Source organism: Drosophila pseudoobscura, chromosome 3 (genome assembly GCF_009870125.1).
Source record: "Drosophila pseudoobscura strain MV-25-SWS-2005 chromosome 3, UCI_Dpse_MV25, whole genome shotgun sequence".
Taxonomy (NCBI): Eukaryota; Metazoa; Arthropoda; class Insecta; order Diptera; family Drosophilidae; genus Drosophila; species Drosophila pseudoobscura.
In genome coordinates this window covers 17,771,754-17,787,805 of record NC_046680.1, presented here as the reverse complement: position 1 = coordinate 17,787,805, position 16,052 = coordinate 17,771,754, and the positions used below count along the sequence as shown (strand labels likewise).

The 16,052-nt window shown below is 47.3% G+C and overlaps 1 protein-coding gene and 1 long non-coding RNA gene across 11 annotated transcripts; one reads left to right on the top strand and one right to left on the bottom strand.

Annotated features, from left to right (window-relative positions):
* Positions 1 to 107: 107 nt before the first annotated feature.
* Dyb (Dystrobrevin) lies at positions 108 to 15,910 on the bottom strand. Of its 10 annotated transcripts, XR_004468939.1 has the most exons (11): positions 15,393 to 15,910; positions 4,875 to 5,219; positions 4,728 to 4,813; positions 3,837 to 4,666; positions 3,163 to 3,775; positions 2,800 to 2,910; positions 2,360 to 2,425; positions 1,724 to 2,020; positions 1,617 to 1,641; positions 1,216 to 1,259; positions 108 to 909 (listed from the first exon to the last, which is right to left on the bottom strand). XR_004468939.1 is itself a non-coding variant. In XM_015184959.2 (10 exons), exons 2-10 carry the CDS (start codon positions 5,207 to 5,209, stop codon positions 844 to 846), a joined length of 2,448 nt encoding a protein of 815 aa, XP_015040445.2. In that variant the 5' UTR covers positions 5,210 to 5,219; positions 15,393 to 15,910; the 3' UTR covers positions 108 to 843. The 10 variants fall into 10 exon arrangements, 8 of the variants coding, with proteins under 8 accessions (XP_015040445.2, XP_015040444.2, XP_015040441.2 ...); XM_015184959.2 differs by lacking the exon at positions 1,617 to 1,641; XR_004468938.1 differs by having other exon boundaries at positions 832 to 909; positions 1,617 to 2,020.
* Positions 12,063 to 12,545, top strand: LOC26532988 (uncharacterized). Its single transcript, XR_001452341.2, has 2 exons — positions 12,063 to 12,173; positions 12,227 to 12,545. It is a non-coding gene; the product is annotated as an uncharacterized lncRNA (long non-coding RNA).
* Positions 15,911 to 16,052: the final 142 nt, after the last annotated feature.

Sequence of the window (16,052 nt, the reverse complement as noted above, 5' to 3'; positions counted from 1 at the left end):
TATATGATTATATTGTATAACATTTTGTATGAATGAATATTATAAAGTGATAATAATAGAAATTAAATCGAAATGGATCGCGATGCTGTTCATGCTCCTAGTTTCGGTTTAGTGTTCAACATTGGATTGGAATTTATTTTCTTTTCTTTTAAATAGTTATTGGCTTTACCGTATATCAAAGTGTATATTTCATATTCATTATATTGGATTGCCGATCTGGACCTACCACGAATCAGGCGCTTAGATTTGTTTTTGATTTCTCAACAAATATCAAGTATCTAGTATTAAGTACATTTTTAAATGTCTATATCGTATTTGTATTTGCATTACGTGTTTGATTTTCACTTTGTTAATAAATATCCGCTTACGGAGGCGCTTAAAAGTCTAAAAGCCAAATACGAAATCGTAAAAACCTAAATTAAAAAAACCCTCGATCTATCCATTCTCCTATCGAAAGTTTCCACGAGATTCAAGAGATTTGCGACTTAAAAGTGCAGTGCAACTGCGAGTCTTATTCATTGCTTCTTTACTGTCTACCGTGTGTTTGCATAAAATAATCATATAAATATATGTGTGTATTATACCACTCCGCAAAAGTATAAATTGTAGGGATTAAGGTAGTGTAGGCTACGACTACTCCATAAAATAATCAATAAATAAATTGCTCTAAGTCAACATAAGAATTAGGGTAAAAAGCTAAGCGAGAGTCGTCTTCTTCGTATCGTCGTATCAGCTGCCTCGTATTCCTGCACTCCAGTGTACTCCATGACTGCATGTCTGCATTGCATTCCTGCTGCTGCTGTTACCCATCCGGCTCTGCCCTCACTGGTCCACTGAGACGAATTAGTTATTTTGTGAATTAAGACTCCATTGTGCAAACTGCTCCTGCCATTGGCTATTCGCATTTGCCTGCGGGGAGGAGGGGAGAAATTTCGATTAAATATGATGAACTGAAATGTTAAACATACGATATAGCCGTATTCAAGTAAACTCTGGCATGCAAAGACAATCGAAAAGGGGAACTCAACTACACTAGCTACAGGATATACATAGAGAGATATATATATGTTGATAGATCAAATATACGAGTATGATTGTTGAATCGAGTGCATAGTACGAGTAGTAATAGGAGTACAAATCATAAGTAAAGATATACGGCGACAAGAACAACGTCAATAATCAGTTTGAGGAGGATTTCGAAGCGAAATCCTTTACCTTTTCGGTCCACTCTTGGTTATATGATTGAGATTCGTCGAAATCTGAAATTGTATCAAGTTTGCGGTAAACATAAGTGTCATTTATAAGACCAGAACGAACCAAAACAAAGATAATTCATTCGATTCCTCTTTCAGATTTTCAGACAAGCAGCCAACACATGAAACACGAATACGAGTGTATCTAAACTAACGAGAATGGGCTGACGGAGAGCTAGATAGATATATATGTATAGAGATACGATTGATAGTGCATCCGTAATGAGATCTAAACAGAATAGAGTAGAATAGAGTGGAGTGGAGTGGAACCTAGACAGCTACCTGCGAGCGGGTTGAGGGTGAGTGAGCGATTCAAGATGACTCTAGAGCAAAGGCTAAGAATATTTTGTGGCTATATTTTACCTGAACGACGGTTATATCTTGTAACCTACGACGAACGGATTATATATTCAAACTATACTTCATGATATAAGCGTGCATTATCAACTGCAGTTCATCGATTGTCTCACCGATCTCGTGCAGGGCCGGGAACCCCGCCTGGTCATCGTCGATGAAGAGTTCGGGATGGTTGCGATAGCCCAGAATGCGGTTCACCTGCGACTGCTCGTCGCCGAGGCCGAAGGTGTAATCGAAATGAACCGGCGACAGGCGGGTATCATCCATATCTGAATCGGAGTCAGGTGGCGCCCCTTGGCACTCGTACTCCCCGTCGGTGCGAAAGATCTCCTCATACACCTGGCACTCGCACTCGTTGCACTCGCACTGACTCGAGCCCGAGGACTCGGCGCCCTCGATGTGTCGATATTCTTGAAGGTTTTATTTATATTTTCAGTTTAATGATTTTTTTTTTGAATTTTTTGGGTTTCCCGTTTAGTTGACATACAAGAAATGAGGGAAAATGATAAAAGAAATGAAACCACGGAACAGAGAAGAAGTAGAGCGGTGGATTCAACTCAATGTTTGCAGCATTTTTTCTTATGCCGTCTATTTGGGAAATAATCTAAAATCAAAAGCAAACAAAAAGTAAAAAAACAGAATTGAGTTCAGGCTCAAAGAAGGAGGCCTCGAAGAAGGTGGAGCAGAAGGAGCAGGAGGAGGGCAAGGCAACGACGTTGGCAGCGACGACAGCGACCAGGACAACTTACCCAACGGCATTATGAAACGAGCCTGGGGCAGGGAGCTTCCGCCTTGTCCATGTCCCGTTGCCCGTCCTGCAAAAGCGATAGACAAACACAAAGAGAGAGAGAGAGAGACCCAAAAACATACGCACACAGAAACAGAGAAAAGCATTCCATTCGAGGCGGGGGTGGGTGGGTGGGTGAGTGATTGTGGAGTGAGAGGAGAGCAGGTGGCTAGTGGCGGGTTTTGGCTCTAGAAGCTACTAAGTGCTACTAATTATCATTCCATTTTGGGTGCTTCTAATTGCGGTGCAAGAGCAGTCCAGGCAACTGCCGGTAACAGCAAATCTTCATCAGCAGAGAAGCTTTAGCGGGGGATCAGCACAGACACAGACACAGAGAGAGAGCGAGTGAGAAGAGTGAGGCGGAGAGCGGGGGCGTGGGCGTGGGCGGATCCAACGATTTACCTGCATTCAGGTCGCTGACCATATGGGATATGGCCGAGGTTATGTTATCGGCGGCTTCATTGAGCTCGGCATCGGCTGGACTGGGACTGGTGCTGCGCATTGGCGGTGGCGCTGCGAAGGCGAAGCATTCAAAGAATTTGTGGTGTGTACGGTGTGTGTGTGTTGTGGTGGGTGTGCCACAGTGGGGTGGTGTTGCCCCTCCCCGATTGCGGAGGAGGGGCCATTGAGTGAAGAATACATATTAATATCTATCCGACTGTTTGACCTTAACAAAAACCGTCGCGTGAACCAATTCTGCCATCAGCTTTCAATCAATTTTGCACAAAACGCCACCTAAATCCTTTCCCATCCTTCCCTACTCACTTGCACTGCCATTGGCCGCAAAGGCGCTGCGCATGTCGCTGCTGATCAGATTGAGCTGCTCCAGCTGGCTCTGGCTGAAGGGTCCGTGGCCATGTCCCTGCTGCTGCTGTTGTTGCTGCTGCTGCTGCTGCTGGGCCTGCATCATCTGCTGCTGGGTGACCCTCACTCCGGGCCCCCCCATGGGGTGCTGCATTTGCTGGGCATGCAGGGCACTCATCGGCGAGGTGCCCAGGATGCCGGCTCCTCCGCCGCCCGGCATGGGTGGCGACTTGCCCGACCTGGGACTCGAATTTGGCGTGGACCGGGGCGAGGCAGTCTGTTGGTTCTTCAGCATCCGCATCAGTCCCTCCAGCTGCTCCATTAGCTGGCGGCGCGAGTCCTGCAAGGCACCCAAGTGGCCCTCCAGTTCCCCCTTGCGCTGGCGCAGGGCACGCAGCTCGTTGATCAGAGCCGGATTCTCGGGGGCCATCTGCTCGGTCTCCTGCTGGCGACGCAGGCGAGCTATCTCCCGCATAATCTCCTTGTTCTTCGACTCCAGCTGGGCGATCAGCTCGCGCTGGGCCCGCGAGTTGTCCGTGCCGATGGGCGTGGCGCTCTCGGACATATTCGAGGGCTGCGGGAATAACAGATTGGCTGAGTGGATGCTTTGAAGATCAATGGATAGTGCTACTTACGGCTCGGTTCTCCTGGGCCAGACGGGCCGCATAGCGGGCAATCAGGCGATGCTCCTCATCGTTGGCCGAGGCGGCGGCTAGCCGGGAGATGGTGGTGCCGCCTCCGCCACCGCCGCCGGTACAGTTGGCACTGTCTATGCTGCGGCCGGTGGCCCGCGAGTCGAGGGTGCTGGAGCGGTCGAAGATGCCGGGCGGGAGGTGGCCGTGGTGGACGCCGGCGAGGGCCAGCGTGGGATCGTTGAAACCGTTGTGCGAGGGCAAGGGCGAGGGCGGCACGATGTGCGACAGGTTGAGGGTCTTTTCGGGCTGGTCCGGGAACCGTGGCAACACTTGCGTCGTCTTCTCGGGCACACAGCGGAAGCTCTTGCGCAGCGAGTGACCAATCTGTTTGCTGGGCGACTTGTAGCTCGAGTACTCCTTGACCTCGTGATCGTTTTGGTGATTCAGCGATGTCTTGCCGTGCCAAAAGCACTCCTGGCACAATTGGTAGGCGTGGCACCGCTGACAACGGTAACGAAATCCGGTGAAGTTTTCCTTGTGGCAAACAGAGCAGATCGTCGGGTGCACAATCGTCTCCACGGTGGCCAGCCTGTGCAGCAGTGGCAGCCACACGAGGCACGAGGGGCCCGGTTCGGACATAAGTGTTGCCATAAAATCGTTCACCGTCACCTTGTTCTCCGCCGGAAAGATCTCCTCCTCGAGCCCCTCCTTGTAGTGGAATGTGGGCGACTCGTAGACGGCCGCCGGCAGTGCCAGCACCTCCCGCAGGAACTCCCCCAGCTTCCAGGCCACCAGCTGTCCGGCTCCATCCGAAATCTGTGAAAAGATATCTGCAGCAAACGCAATAGATGAGATCTGATCTCTCTTTGAGGGAAGCTGAAGCCTACTCACATCTGAGCTTGTCCACCAGCTTGCCAGAGCACATGGTGGCCAGGGCCACCTTGATGGAGAACACACGTATCTTTCCCGAGTTATCACTGCAGAAAAGGAGGAGAACAATGAGAATCATGGAGCCATGGGACTATGGTGACGACCCACCTTGTATAGGCAGCCAGCAGCCAGTTGAGCAAGAGACCCGCCTTGGAGTCCACCGGCACCTGCTGGGCGGTGGGCAGGCGTTTGTTCAGATTGTGATAGAGCGACGAGACAAGGGTCTCCAGACGGGCCACGCTGACCTCGCTCTGCGGCTCCAGGGTGTTCAGTCCGTTCTCGCGGAACGCCTCGATCACGTTCCATATGTCCACCAAATGGAGATTGGTCGACTTCTGTATGTAGCGCAGCTTCGAGGCCGTCCTGTACGAGGCGAAGCGTATGGAATCGAAGGTCTGTAGACGCAGATCCTGCAGGATGGCCACCCGCGGCTCCAGCTCCATTCTGATGTGCCTGTGGATTTAATTAAAAAGTATGCCACATACATTACTTATTATAATATAACACAATAATAATAATAGTTGCCCCCCTTTCCCCCCAACAAACTGGGTCATCGGTTGGGCGCGGGGCGGGTGGCGGGGGGGTCGGGGCCCAGGACACATACAGCTCCCGCTGCCGCCTCTATTTTTTATTACATGTTCCATTGTGTTTGGCGTCTGCCTTCGACATCCTCCAATGGGGGCTGTCGTTGTCGTTGTCGTTATCGTCTGGCTGGCGGCAGCCACAGCATCGCCGGGCGCTGTGGCACGCGTCGGCTCCCTTGTGGCATTCGCCGGAAGTGGAAGTGAGCAATCCACAGAGGCAGGGCTCCCCTTCGTCGCCCCTTTCTCCAGGCAGTGATTGGAACAATGAAAAATTTAATAATCCAGCCACCCACGCAAAAGTTGTGCCGCCATAAACCGCTTTGCCAGTCCAATTAATCGACAAGAGGATCCCACTTTTTCTCCCTCCTCCACTCTTCCTCCGTCCCTTGGCATGTCCGAAGGATGCGAGTGAATGGGGAGCATAATTCATGCAACGAAGAACTTCAGAAGTTGCTGTCGCATCACGCCTCCCGTTCCATGACTTGCAATTGATTTTCCATCTCACAGGGCGGAAAAAAGGATATGGACAGGCATTTCGAATTGCAAAATACCCGGTAATCAGATTAGGACTAAGCCAAACAGCAATCAGGCATCATTCAATCGCTGCACGACTCATTAGAGTGGTGCCAAAGTAGAGGCCCTGCAACTACAGAGTTTCATGTGCCAGAGTAGGGTCCAGTCCCAGTTGCCTGCCCCTCAAAAAGTAACTTGAAATGTCCTTGACAAAAGGAGAAAAACACCGCCTGTGAGTCATCGTGCTCGTTCGAAAAATAAATGAAGAGCAACGAGTAATCGGAGAACTTTTCTTTGCAGATCTGGTTTCAGTTTCTGTCTCACAAAACGCACATATGTACATACATCTGGTGCTATGCTATGCTGTGATGTCCTTTGCCGGCCAATTTAAAGAAGTCCTTCCATTTAAATGCTGCTTCCTTTTCCTGCCCGCCATCCAGATGGGGGGCGACCAAAAACGGAATTCAATTTCCAAAACTGCAAACTTTTTGTGTGAAAGATGAGGAGTTGATGAGGCCGACCAAGGACGAGGAGCAGGAGGCCCAGGATGCCACTGGTGATGGTGATGATGATGATGATGAAAATGACTCAGAAGGCGCTCTTCTTTCCCACCACTTGGGCATACGAAATAGGAACACATAACAAACACTGAACGAAATAAAAATACAAGTTTTTATTCTTCAAATGAAAAATGATACAAAAATAGCTCAAGCCGCACTTTTAGAGTGTACAGTACCTGTTTTTTTTCTCAGTGTACACATATGCACCCACATACACACACACAATCACGTATTCGCCGGGCACGAAGCGAGTGCTGGGGAGCTTTGCAAATATTTGCGCACGAAAGTATGCAACAAGAAAGACCTGGCTGAATAATTTCGAGTTTTGGTCAGGAAGGAAAGACCAAGAGCGAGGGAGAGAGAGAGAGAGCGAAAGAGTGCACAAAGAGAGGGAAGGAGAGCGTTGCGTGGTGAGGGAATTCCGCATTGCCAGGGGCTGCTGCTGCTGCTGCTGCTGCTGCAGCTGGGACTCCTGCCACTGCTCCTGATCCCGTTCACGCCGCTTCTCCTAGCCCCAGAGCGATGACATCCTGCTCCTCTCGGACGAGTTTGTGCCAAGTGGCCGCCCTCCGATTACACACAGAGGGCAAAGGAGGACCCCTATTTGTGTCATTCAGAGAACCCTGCACTAAAAAATTCTCTTTTTCTGTCGTTGTCAGCATATGCATACATACTAAATAGCACACACACACACACATACATATATGCATATAAATTCCAGTGCAAAATGTTCTCATGACACCTCAGCGTACCCCCACGTTTCCCCCCTTTAAATGGGATTTCCCCAATTGCCACTTTTGTGCCCTCCCAACCGCAATTGTTTCCAGGTCTTTGGCTGTGGCTGTGGCTGTGGCTGCTTTTGGGCCACAATTCATGCAGATTTCTTGCCTGTTTTATTTAGTCGCCATTTAAGTGGATTTAATCTGGACAGCATGCCGCAAAACTTTTCTGCTCTGCAGACGACACTTTGACGAGAACTTTTGCTGCAACTTTCAGCCAGCAAACGTTGCGTCGATGGCCACAGATTCGAATTTCATTACCGGAGGAAATTGCAATTGGATCTTGCTCCATGGAAATGGGGTGATGTGCGTGGCGGGGCGGGGAGTAAATATCGTATATAAATCAGGAGGAAATATCAAAGAGACCTTCGCTCAAAATCTATCAAGCTGTCAGTACCTTCCATTACGATAGCAAAAGAGCAGCAAAATAGAGAGGCTATCAAGCAACGAATACAGTCGAACTTCCATAAGGCTTCAAGGCTGTTAAGGGAAGCCAATACATCTCCAATCATCTTGCCATCCAACCACTTGCCTCAAACTCCGAGTGTCCCTATGCCACAGCGAATTCCCTTGCCTTCTCCCTCGTACGCTTCGAAACTTAGCTGGCTATCACCTCTGCCTCTGCCTCTACCTTTGCCTCTACAAACTGAAAACTTATGGCTTCACATTTATAGTTCGGGAAGTTTGGTAGGAAACGAACAATTAAAATAATTTCAGTAGGGAGATCGTACAGGCGTAGGGCCAACGAGAGGGAACATTGTGAGTAGCTGCTACGGCCGGAACTGTACATTTATAACCGCAACAGGCACAGCAGACCAGGTAACGAGTGTTTTAGAGAGCGAGAGAGAATGAAATGGCCTTCTTCATTCTGACTATAATAATGATCCAATCCGATCCAGATTCGGAAAGCTGGTAGATATGGTCATTTTGTATGCTTTAAAGTACACTTTTAATAGTGTCATATCACAGAAGTCTCGATAGAGAATGTCGTTGCTCTAGCTCGTATAGTCTCTGAGAACTAGTCGCTCATAGGGACAGACGGACGGATACTATACTCATTTTGAGTACAAATATATTCGCTATGAGGAAATTGGTTGTAAGGAGATCAAAACCTACTGAAAACCGAAAAAAATTGCCGTGTTTTGGAAATAGATTCGTTATATAGAAAACTTCACTGTACGGAAGTTCGTTATGGAGAAGTTCGACTTTACTCTGCCTTTGCTCTACTTTACTGACTTACCTTTACTCTTAATATACAAAGATTTAAACGAGATTACGAAAAGTTATAATTAACTTTAGCTGTCAAAGCGGATTCCTTTTTCCCGAATAGCAGGGGACATTGAAGGATTCGTCATTAAATAAGCATTCATCCATGCACTGCATGAGTGACCCCAAATGAACCCGACTGCGAGGGGGGGGGCCGAGCAGGTAGCAGCAGCAGGAGCAGGAGCTCACGTAGATGCTCAATTTACTAACGGAGCAGAAAAACGTAGCAAAAACCGGAGCAAAAACCGCATAGATGAACTATGTGGTGGGGGGGGGGGGGGGAGGGAGGGGTTATGGGGGACAACACGGACGATGGCGTGTCCAGGGACCTGCATCAAAAGATTTCAAAGTTCTTCCCTCTGCATTGCCTTTGCTTTGTTTTTGCGCTTTTTCCCGCAACAGAAATTAAACAAGTTTCGGTAGAAAGTTGTCCGTGTCCGTGTCCGGATCTGGGTGTCCTGTTCGTCCTGGCTGTGTTCCATTTGCGTGCCAGAGAAATCAAAGCGGCGAACAGAACCCCACCGATGATAACCGGGCACATAATTTGCAATTTCAGTCGCACACAGAGAGCCACCGGAGGACGGGTGGCACGGGGGAAAGGCATTTCGTTTCGTTTCATTTCATTCCGTGAAAAATTCCTGATTTTCCGTTCTGGAACGAGGCAACAGGCAGACAGAACAGAGCTCGTGCCAGAAGTGGATTGCATGTCTGGCAAAAATGATGATCGACTGAAATCGCAGGCCGTGCAATAACCTTTCTGTTTTCAGGCGGCAAGCCAAAGGAGACCGAAGGCTGGAGCAGCCAGATACTAACTGGTAGTGCTACGGTCTTAATTGAAAAATTTAGCCAAACTTCGATATACACAAGCACAGTGTACTCTCGATAGATGAACCACAGGGCCCATCTGCCTGTGCTCGTGGTGAATCAGTCCTTGGTTTTCGGGGATGCACTGTACGGGGATGTGCCTGTAATTTTGCACACAGGCATGCAGGTACATATGCTCCAAAAGTCATAATTGATTGCTTTTCCACAGCCAGTCCCAGACCCACCTCTGGATCCCATGCTAGCCAGGAAAAACCAACTGAAATTAGTTCATGAACACAACAAAAACTCTTCAAACAAAACGAAGGAGAGATGACGGAGACGGTGACGGTGACGATGACGATGTGCCACGTCACAAAAAAAAAAGAACAAACAAGAAAACAGAATCAGAAGCACAAGCTGGAAGGAAGTTGTGTCCCAGTTAGAGGCTAAGAACTGTCATCATCCTCGTCAGAATGCACACGGAGTAATTATGTGTGCAGTGCACAAATGGGAGCATTCACTGTAGGGAGCCCCAAGGGGGGGAGGGAGGTGCGCTGCCTGTGCCACTTACAACAACTCAAATGGTAAATGCGAAATGCAAATGCACATTCCCGAACGCCACAAAGCCCCATTAGTCGTCGGATGCCGCTGTTGCTGCCTCTCAAGGATTACCAAAGGGACTCAGAAAACAAGCACTATGGGGATTTCGTGGGAATGAGCCCCCCCCGCCGTGGCATTAGGCCTTGAGCCCCAGTTGGGGCGTTGCTTGTTTGATGTTTTTGTTGCAGCCGGGCGTCCATCGCTGCAAGAGTTTACTTTATCTATGGATCTCTAAAAGATTCGACTGGTGCAAAACCGCAGCGCAGTCGATCGGCCGCCAGCCAAGGTCATGGGCGAGTGAGTGAGCGAAAGCGGGACAGAGGCATATGCAAAATGCGATAAGCTCCGTCTTGCGCACACTGTGTGAGAAAAGAGAGTGCAAGGCGTGATGCCCTGCAGTCTGCCAGATCGGTGTTGGGTTACTTTATTTGCGCAGTGTGCGGCTCTCTTCGCCAAACTTTAAAGGCGCTCTCTCGTTCGCTTTGGCAAAGCTTTGGCTTTGGCTCTCTTGGCTTTACCGCTACTCCTCCTGTTGGGAGAGGCTGTTTGCTGGCATTGCCAGAAGCAGACGAAGTGATGGATAAAATCTAAATTTCCACTTTGAATAAATACATTTTCCAAGCTACAAACTGAATAAGCAAATTAGCACGTCTATTGGTTCAAGGCCCGCACCTGCAGCCACCCGCCCACGCCGTAAATCAACCAGTTACACATTCCTCTCGAAATATGCAAATAATATCTGGGTAAGCAATTTAGCAAGCGAGATAGGAGGAGATTGAGTTGGCTTTGGACAGATATAGATCTCTCGGGGTGTGACAACTGCCCCTCAGACAATGAATGATCCATCCAATCCAACCGATGACAATCCCTTGTATAATTAGCACAGATGAGTGAACGATTCTAACAATTCTATCTAACAATTTGTGACCCAGTCAGAGGAGTCACGCCCCATTTTTGGCATAAACAAACCTCAGATATTGTGCGTGGAAAACCCATAGAAAATTCAAGCTGCAACCTTTTGTAAATGGTCAGCTAATTGCCCAAACGAGTCCAACAACAAAATGTATGCCAAAGTATTTTACACAGACACTCGAAAAGAAAACAACAGAGGGCCGGAATGAAGGGTGGGTGGCGGGTAGGGGTGACCGCATGGGCTTTTCCCACTCGAAACTTTGCCCACGCGGGGCGCACACACAAAATGTCTTACGAAATGGAACATCCAAATAAACAGCATTCCGTGTGGGCAGTTTTTCTCATTTCACGATCTATTTGGAGGCCCGAGCCAGTCAGGCAGGCAGACGGCCAGTGATAACGATCTGCAAAGCAAATAGACCGCAGACGATAAGATATACAGTACTTCGTTTCAATGTCTGTCTCTCGCTGTCTGTCTGTGCCTTGGGGGCAGAGATAATTGTGCAATTTCTGTGCAATCTTTTGGCATCGGGCCGCTCTCTGCCGCTCACCCGCTCACCCGCTCTCCCGCTCTCTGCTGCTCACGTCAGCGACCACAGGCAAGTCAATCAACTGTAATCGGAATGGGAATAGGAATGGGAATGGGAATGGAAATGGAATTTGAAACCGAATTCGAAGAGGTTGCGGCAAAGAAAACTGACAAGCACAAGCCGCAGCTGAAACGTAGAACAAATCAATGCGGGCCAGGGCTAAAGTGGACACGAGTGGTTAGACCAAGACCCACCTCTACTACCCAATCGTCTGGCATTCCGTTTCGCTTATTTGACGTTCATTCTTACATTCTTTTTTTTCTTCTTAGTTTTTGCATAAATCCATAATGAGATTTAAAATGCAAACTGTCGCAGATAATGGAATTGTCCGAGATTTTCAATAATCAATGCAGCTTATGACATAAGATTCCAAAAAAGAAATCAGAGAAAGAAAGAAATTATTTCTGAATTCTCTTCTGGGAGAAATATTAATGATTTAAATTGCTCATAAAACGATTTTCAATAGGCGTTTCACCATTTAATATTGATTCGATTTCAGCCCCATTCAAATTCCTCAATAACCAATAAACAGCAATAAATATCGTACTGTAAACAATAAATTCAATTATTGGCACGTTTTTCTAAAGCGGAAGTTCATTTTCTAAATATTTGTGGTTTTCCCACAAATATGTTTACAAACAAAAGCAAAAGATGAAACGATTTAGATGGATATTTCCCTGTTTCCGTGAGTTTTTGTTTTGTATATGGAAATCATCAAGTAGACATTGAAATCTACAACTAACAATAGTTTCGGGCCAGTCTGACTTTCCCAATTTCCGCCCACAGTAGAGCCCATAAGGTGAGTCCTGGATGGTAGTCCCTCCGATTGATTGACGTTATACCCCTGATTAGCCAAAGATCATGCCCTGCTGCAGACGCTTCTGTCGAGCCTGTCGTCGCTGGTACTGCACCAGAAGCCTGAAGTCGAGCTGTGGGGCCTATCGTGGCCCCTGTTCCGGACCGTGCGGGGGCCCCTGCTATGGCGAAAGCTGTGGAACCTGCTGTGGCAACTGCTCCTGCTGCTGTGTGATTTGCTCTAGTGGCCTCGGAACGTGTGGCCAGCCCTGCTGTAGATCCTACATCTGATGGATCTATAAGGAGTTTGGACTTTACTGTGTGTGCAAATTGGGACTCTTGTGAAAATGTAATCTGAAAATGTTTGTGAAACGAGTATTGGTGTGGATTCCGGGAAAGGTGTACTCGGTTCTGTCTAAAAATAACCATCCTCCTGATCCATCCGGGGCCTGCTTCAGGCGGGGAGGCTTCACGCTCCACTTGTCTGCAATCTCGTTTAGCCAGCGCCTGTAATGGAAATCCCTCTCGCCATACATGAATGGCTCTTGGATATGGCCTCGGAACAGTCCGGGAGGGCGAAGGAGAGCAGAGTAAATGCGATTACGGGCATAAACGATTAATTTTTATTGCATTTAGCTCGGTCTCTTGTTTTATAAACTAATTAAAGCACACAGAGTGGACAGGCGCCAGTTCTGTGACCCTGTTGCCCCCCCGTTTGGCCCATCCTCCCATTGCACGACTTGAACGACTTCAAAGCAAGACAAAACAGCAGACAAAAAAAGGGTTAATTGTCTATTCCATCCTCTCACTCTCTGATGGCCCCTCTCATAAATCCCCTTGCACTCCCACTTTTCCTTTCTTCACGCTCTCGTGGTCGCGATGGAGGTTGCACTTTCAACTCGTATACTCTTCCACGGCGGTATTCCAATTTTCGTCAGATGTTTGCAGCAGGAACAAGACTGAACGAAAGACCCGGCAAGGGTATCAACTGCTGCGACTCCCGGAGCCTTGACTTTCTTTGTGTTTCATTTGCTTCTTTGGTTTTGGGGACAAGTTGTGGCAGAGCAGAGCAATGTTTCTAGGCCGAAATTACTCCGTGGCGTGGCCCTCTTGTTTCGGTTTCGGTTCCCTTTGTTCTCTTTCTCTTCCCATTGTTGTTGTCATGTTGTGGGTGGTTTGCTCTCTCACTCTCGCTCTATGTTGTGTATGTGTGCTTTATTTTTTCATGTCACGCCTCATTTAGCTTCTCACAACATTTCCACCAAACCAACACCGAACTCAAGCAACCGCCAACGTGTGCCGCACTCACTCAGAAATAGTATCTGGGAATCTGGAGCACTGCTCGTCGCTCTCAAAATTAACCAAAAGAAACTAGGCTATCCCATCCGTGTGTTTGGGAGCGTATCAACGAGCTAGATCAAACTGGAGGAATGTTTCCCAATGCATTGGGCGCCCGCCCCAGCCCCCGCCCCCGCCAACGCATCCGCCATTCCACCAAATATGTTGAAGCTAATTGAATTCAACGGAAGGTCAAAGGATGCTATCAAGAAAACAATTTGTAATCAGAGAACGGAATCAATTAAGTAACAAACAATAGAAGACTAACATCGAATAGCTGTGGGTAACCATCGTTCATCGAGTATTCATATGTATAGCCACATTTTGTTTGTTTGTTTACCCATTTACCGCGTACAATCATTAATTCCATACTAATTCCACTTTTGATTTATTATAATTGATATAAATAGTGCCTACGTTTCATTTGATGCGAATTCCGATAGTGAAATAATCTATGCAATTCTGTGAAAGTGAAATTTTCTACTATCAAGTGACACGCACACCCTCAAACGATCTATTTATTGCTTGTTTATAGATGTACAACGTACGCTTCTGGGTGTAGGTGTTGGAATTCCAACGCTCGGCTCGTGTCGGCTGGGCTTGATTCTACATTTCGTCGGCGCCTTCGGCTTAGCACCTGCTCTTCGTGTGAGCCGAGGGCCCCGCTCTCGTTGCCTCTCACCTCTCCACCCGCCGAGACTGTCTCTTTCTGGCCAGTGGAGATGGGTGCTGAGCAGCAGCCGCCGTTTTTCAAATGCTAAAATTGGCGATTAGTCAAAATGATGTCACCGAGTTATTTTGATTGTTTTGTTTTTTTTTGTATATTTATTTTGCTTGACTTTTGCATTTTGGCGACATCTTGCCCATAAATTCGATACGATTGTTTTCCTTTTCAATATTGACGAATGGATATTGTGGCTCAAGGTGAGGAAATGCGCTCTGCAGCCGATAAGCGCTGGAATGTTCCGATGGGTGCCCTATCGGACGATGGGGGGGCCAGCCCCAATTAAAAATGACATTTCATCCACAACTTTATGACGAAATCGAATTATTTATCATACTCTTTTCGGGGGGTCCTACGGTATTTCTCATAAGTTTGAAACGCAGAGAACCTTCTCGTACTTACGAGAACTCAGCATTTTTAGTGATCAAGCAGCAGTGGATACAGAAAACCATATTACATTTCTTAGTGGAGGTACGATAGAATATGGTAGGAGTTATAAAAGTGCTGCACAGCCCTTACTTTGGCTGAAAAACAATAAGGACAATTCTGTCGCATAATACCCGTTTATTTTTACATTCAAATCAAATCCGAACCATTAAATAATTATACCTGGTTTTCCATGGTTTCTATTCGCCCTGTAAGCCATTATATCTGCAAGGGTATTTCCAGGTTCGACCCCCAAAGCGATGATATCTTTCTCGCCTAATTAATCACCAGACCGACAGTCTGCCATATGGCAACGGGGCCAATATCTGATCTAATCGCCTTTGAAAATCTTTCGTGCCTAATGAAAATTTCGCAAAAATAAGTTAAAGCTCAATTTAGCTTCCCCTGCCACGATAAACCCAATTGAATAACGAAATGGAAACGATGGGAAGGCAGGCGGAGGCTCCGGGGCGTGGCATGACAATTTATTCGGTACAAATATTTCTGAACTATTTCCAGACAAAAGCAACTGCACAGACAAGGGGGAGGGGGGGCGTGTGAGGGGTGGACTGTTTTTTATGAATGAACATTTTCGCTGCGTCGCACACAATAACGGGAAAACTCTACTACGCAGCCTGCGTCAAAGGAGGAATGAAAATTGAGCAATTTGCGCTAAATGAAGAACGCGGGAGTTTGCCATTACTATTGTTGTGTCTTCTGTTTTTTGTTGTTTACCTTTTGTAATTAGCAACGTTTCTTATGCGTCACTTTTTGCCCCGCGCGTCGTCGATGGAGTTGCTGCTGAGCTGCTTCTTCTTCACTTCTTGTAACTCGCTCTCTTATTTTGTTGGGAATTAATTTTCACCTGCTGTTCAGTCTGCAAAAACTTCACTTGTCAGAGAGGCTGCGCCCTTTGGCCCTTTGTAAAATATGTTAAGCCAATAAACTTCTTTTTACACACACACACGAACACGCACGTACGCGGGAGAGCGGGGGAGCAGAGCCGAGTTTTAATCCGCGCTGGAACACATATACACTTTCGGATGAGATAAGAAAGGGGGGGAGAGGCAGATAGACTTTCGCACGAGAATTGACGTCGGCCAGCGAATATATCTTATCAACGAATTTGTTTACCAAGTTTTGCTTAAAAACATCGCGCTGCACCACCGCTCGCTCTCTTGGATTTTTGGTTTTGGCAGCGCAGCGACGTCGACGTCGGAAAAACAACAACAACAATTCTGACACACCAGTGTGACCGCGGACCCATTAATAAGTATATTTTATACTTACTTTTATACTTACCGTCTGATACCAAAATATACCGTCTCATTTTCAAAATATACCGCAAATATATTAACGAGTTATCAAAATTTGTGAATTATTCTTTTCCATCAT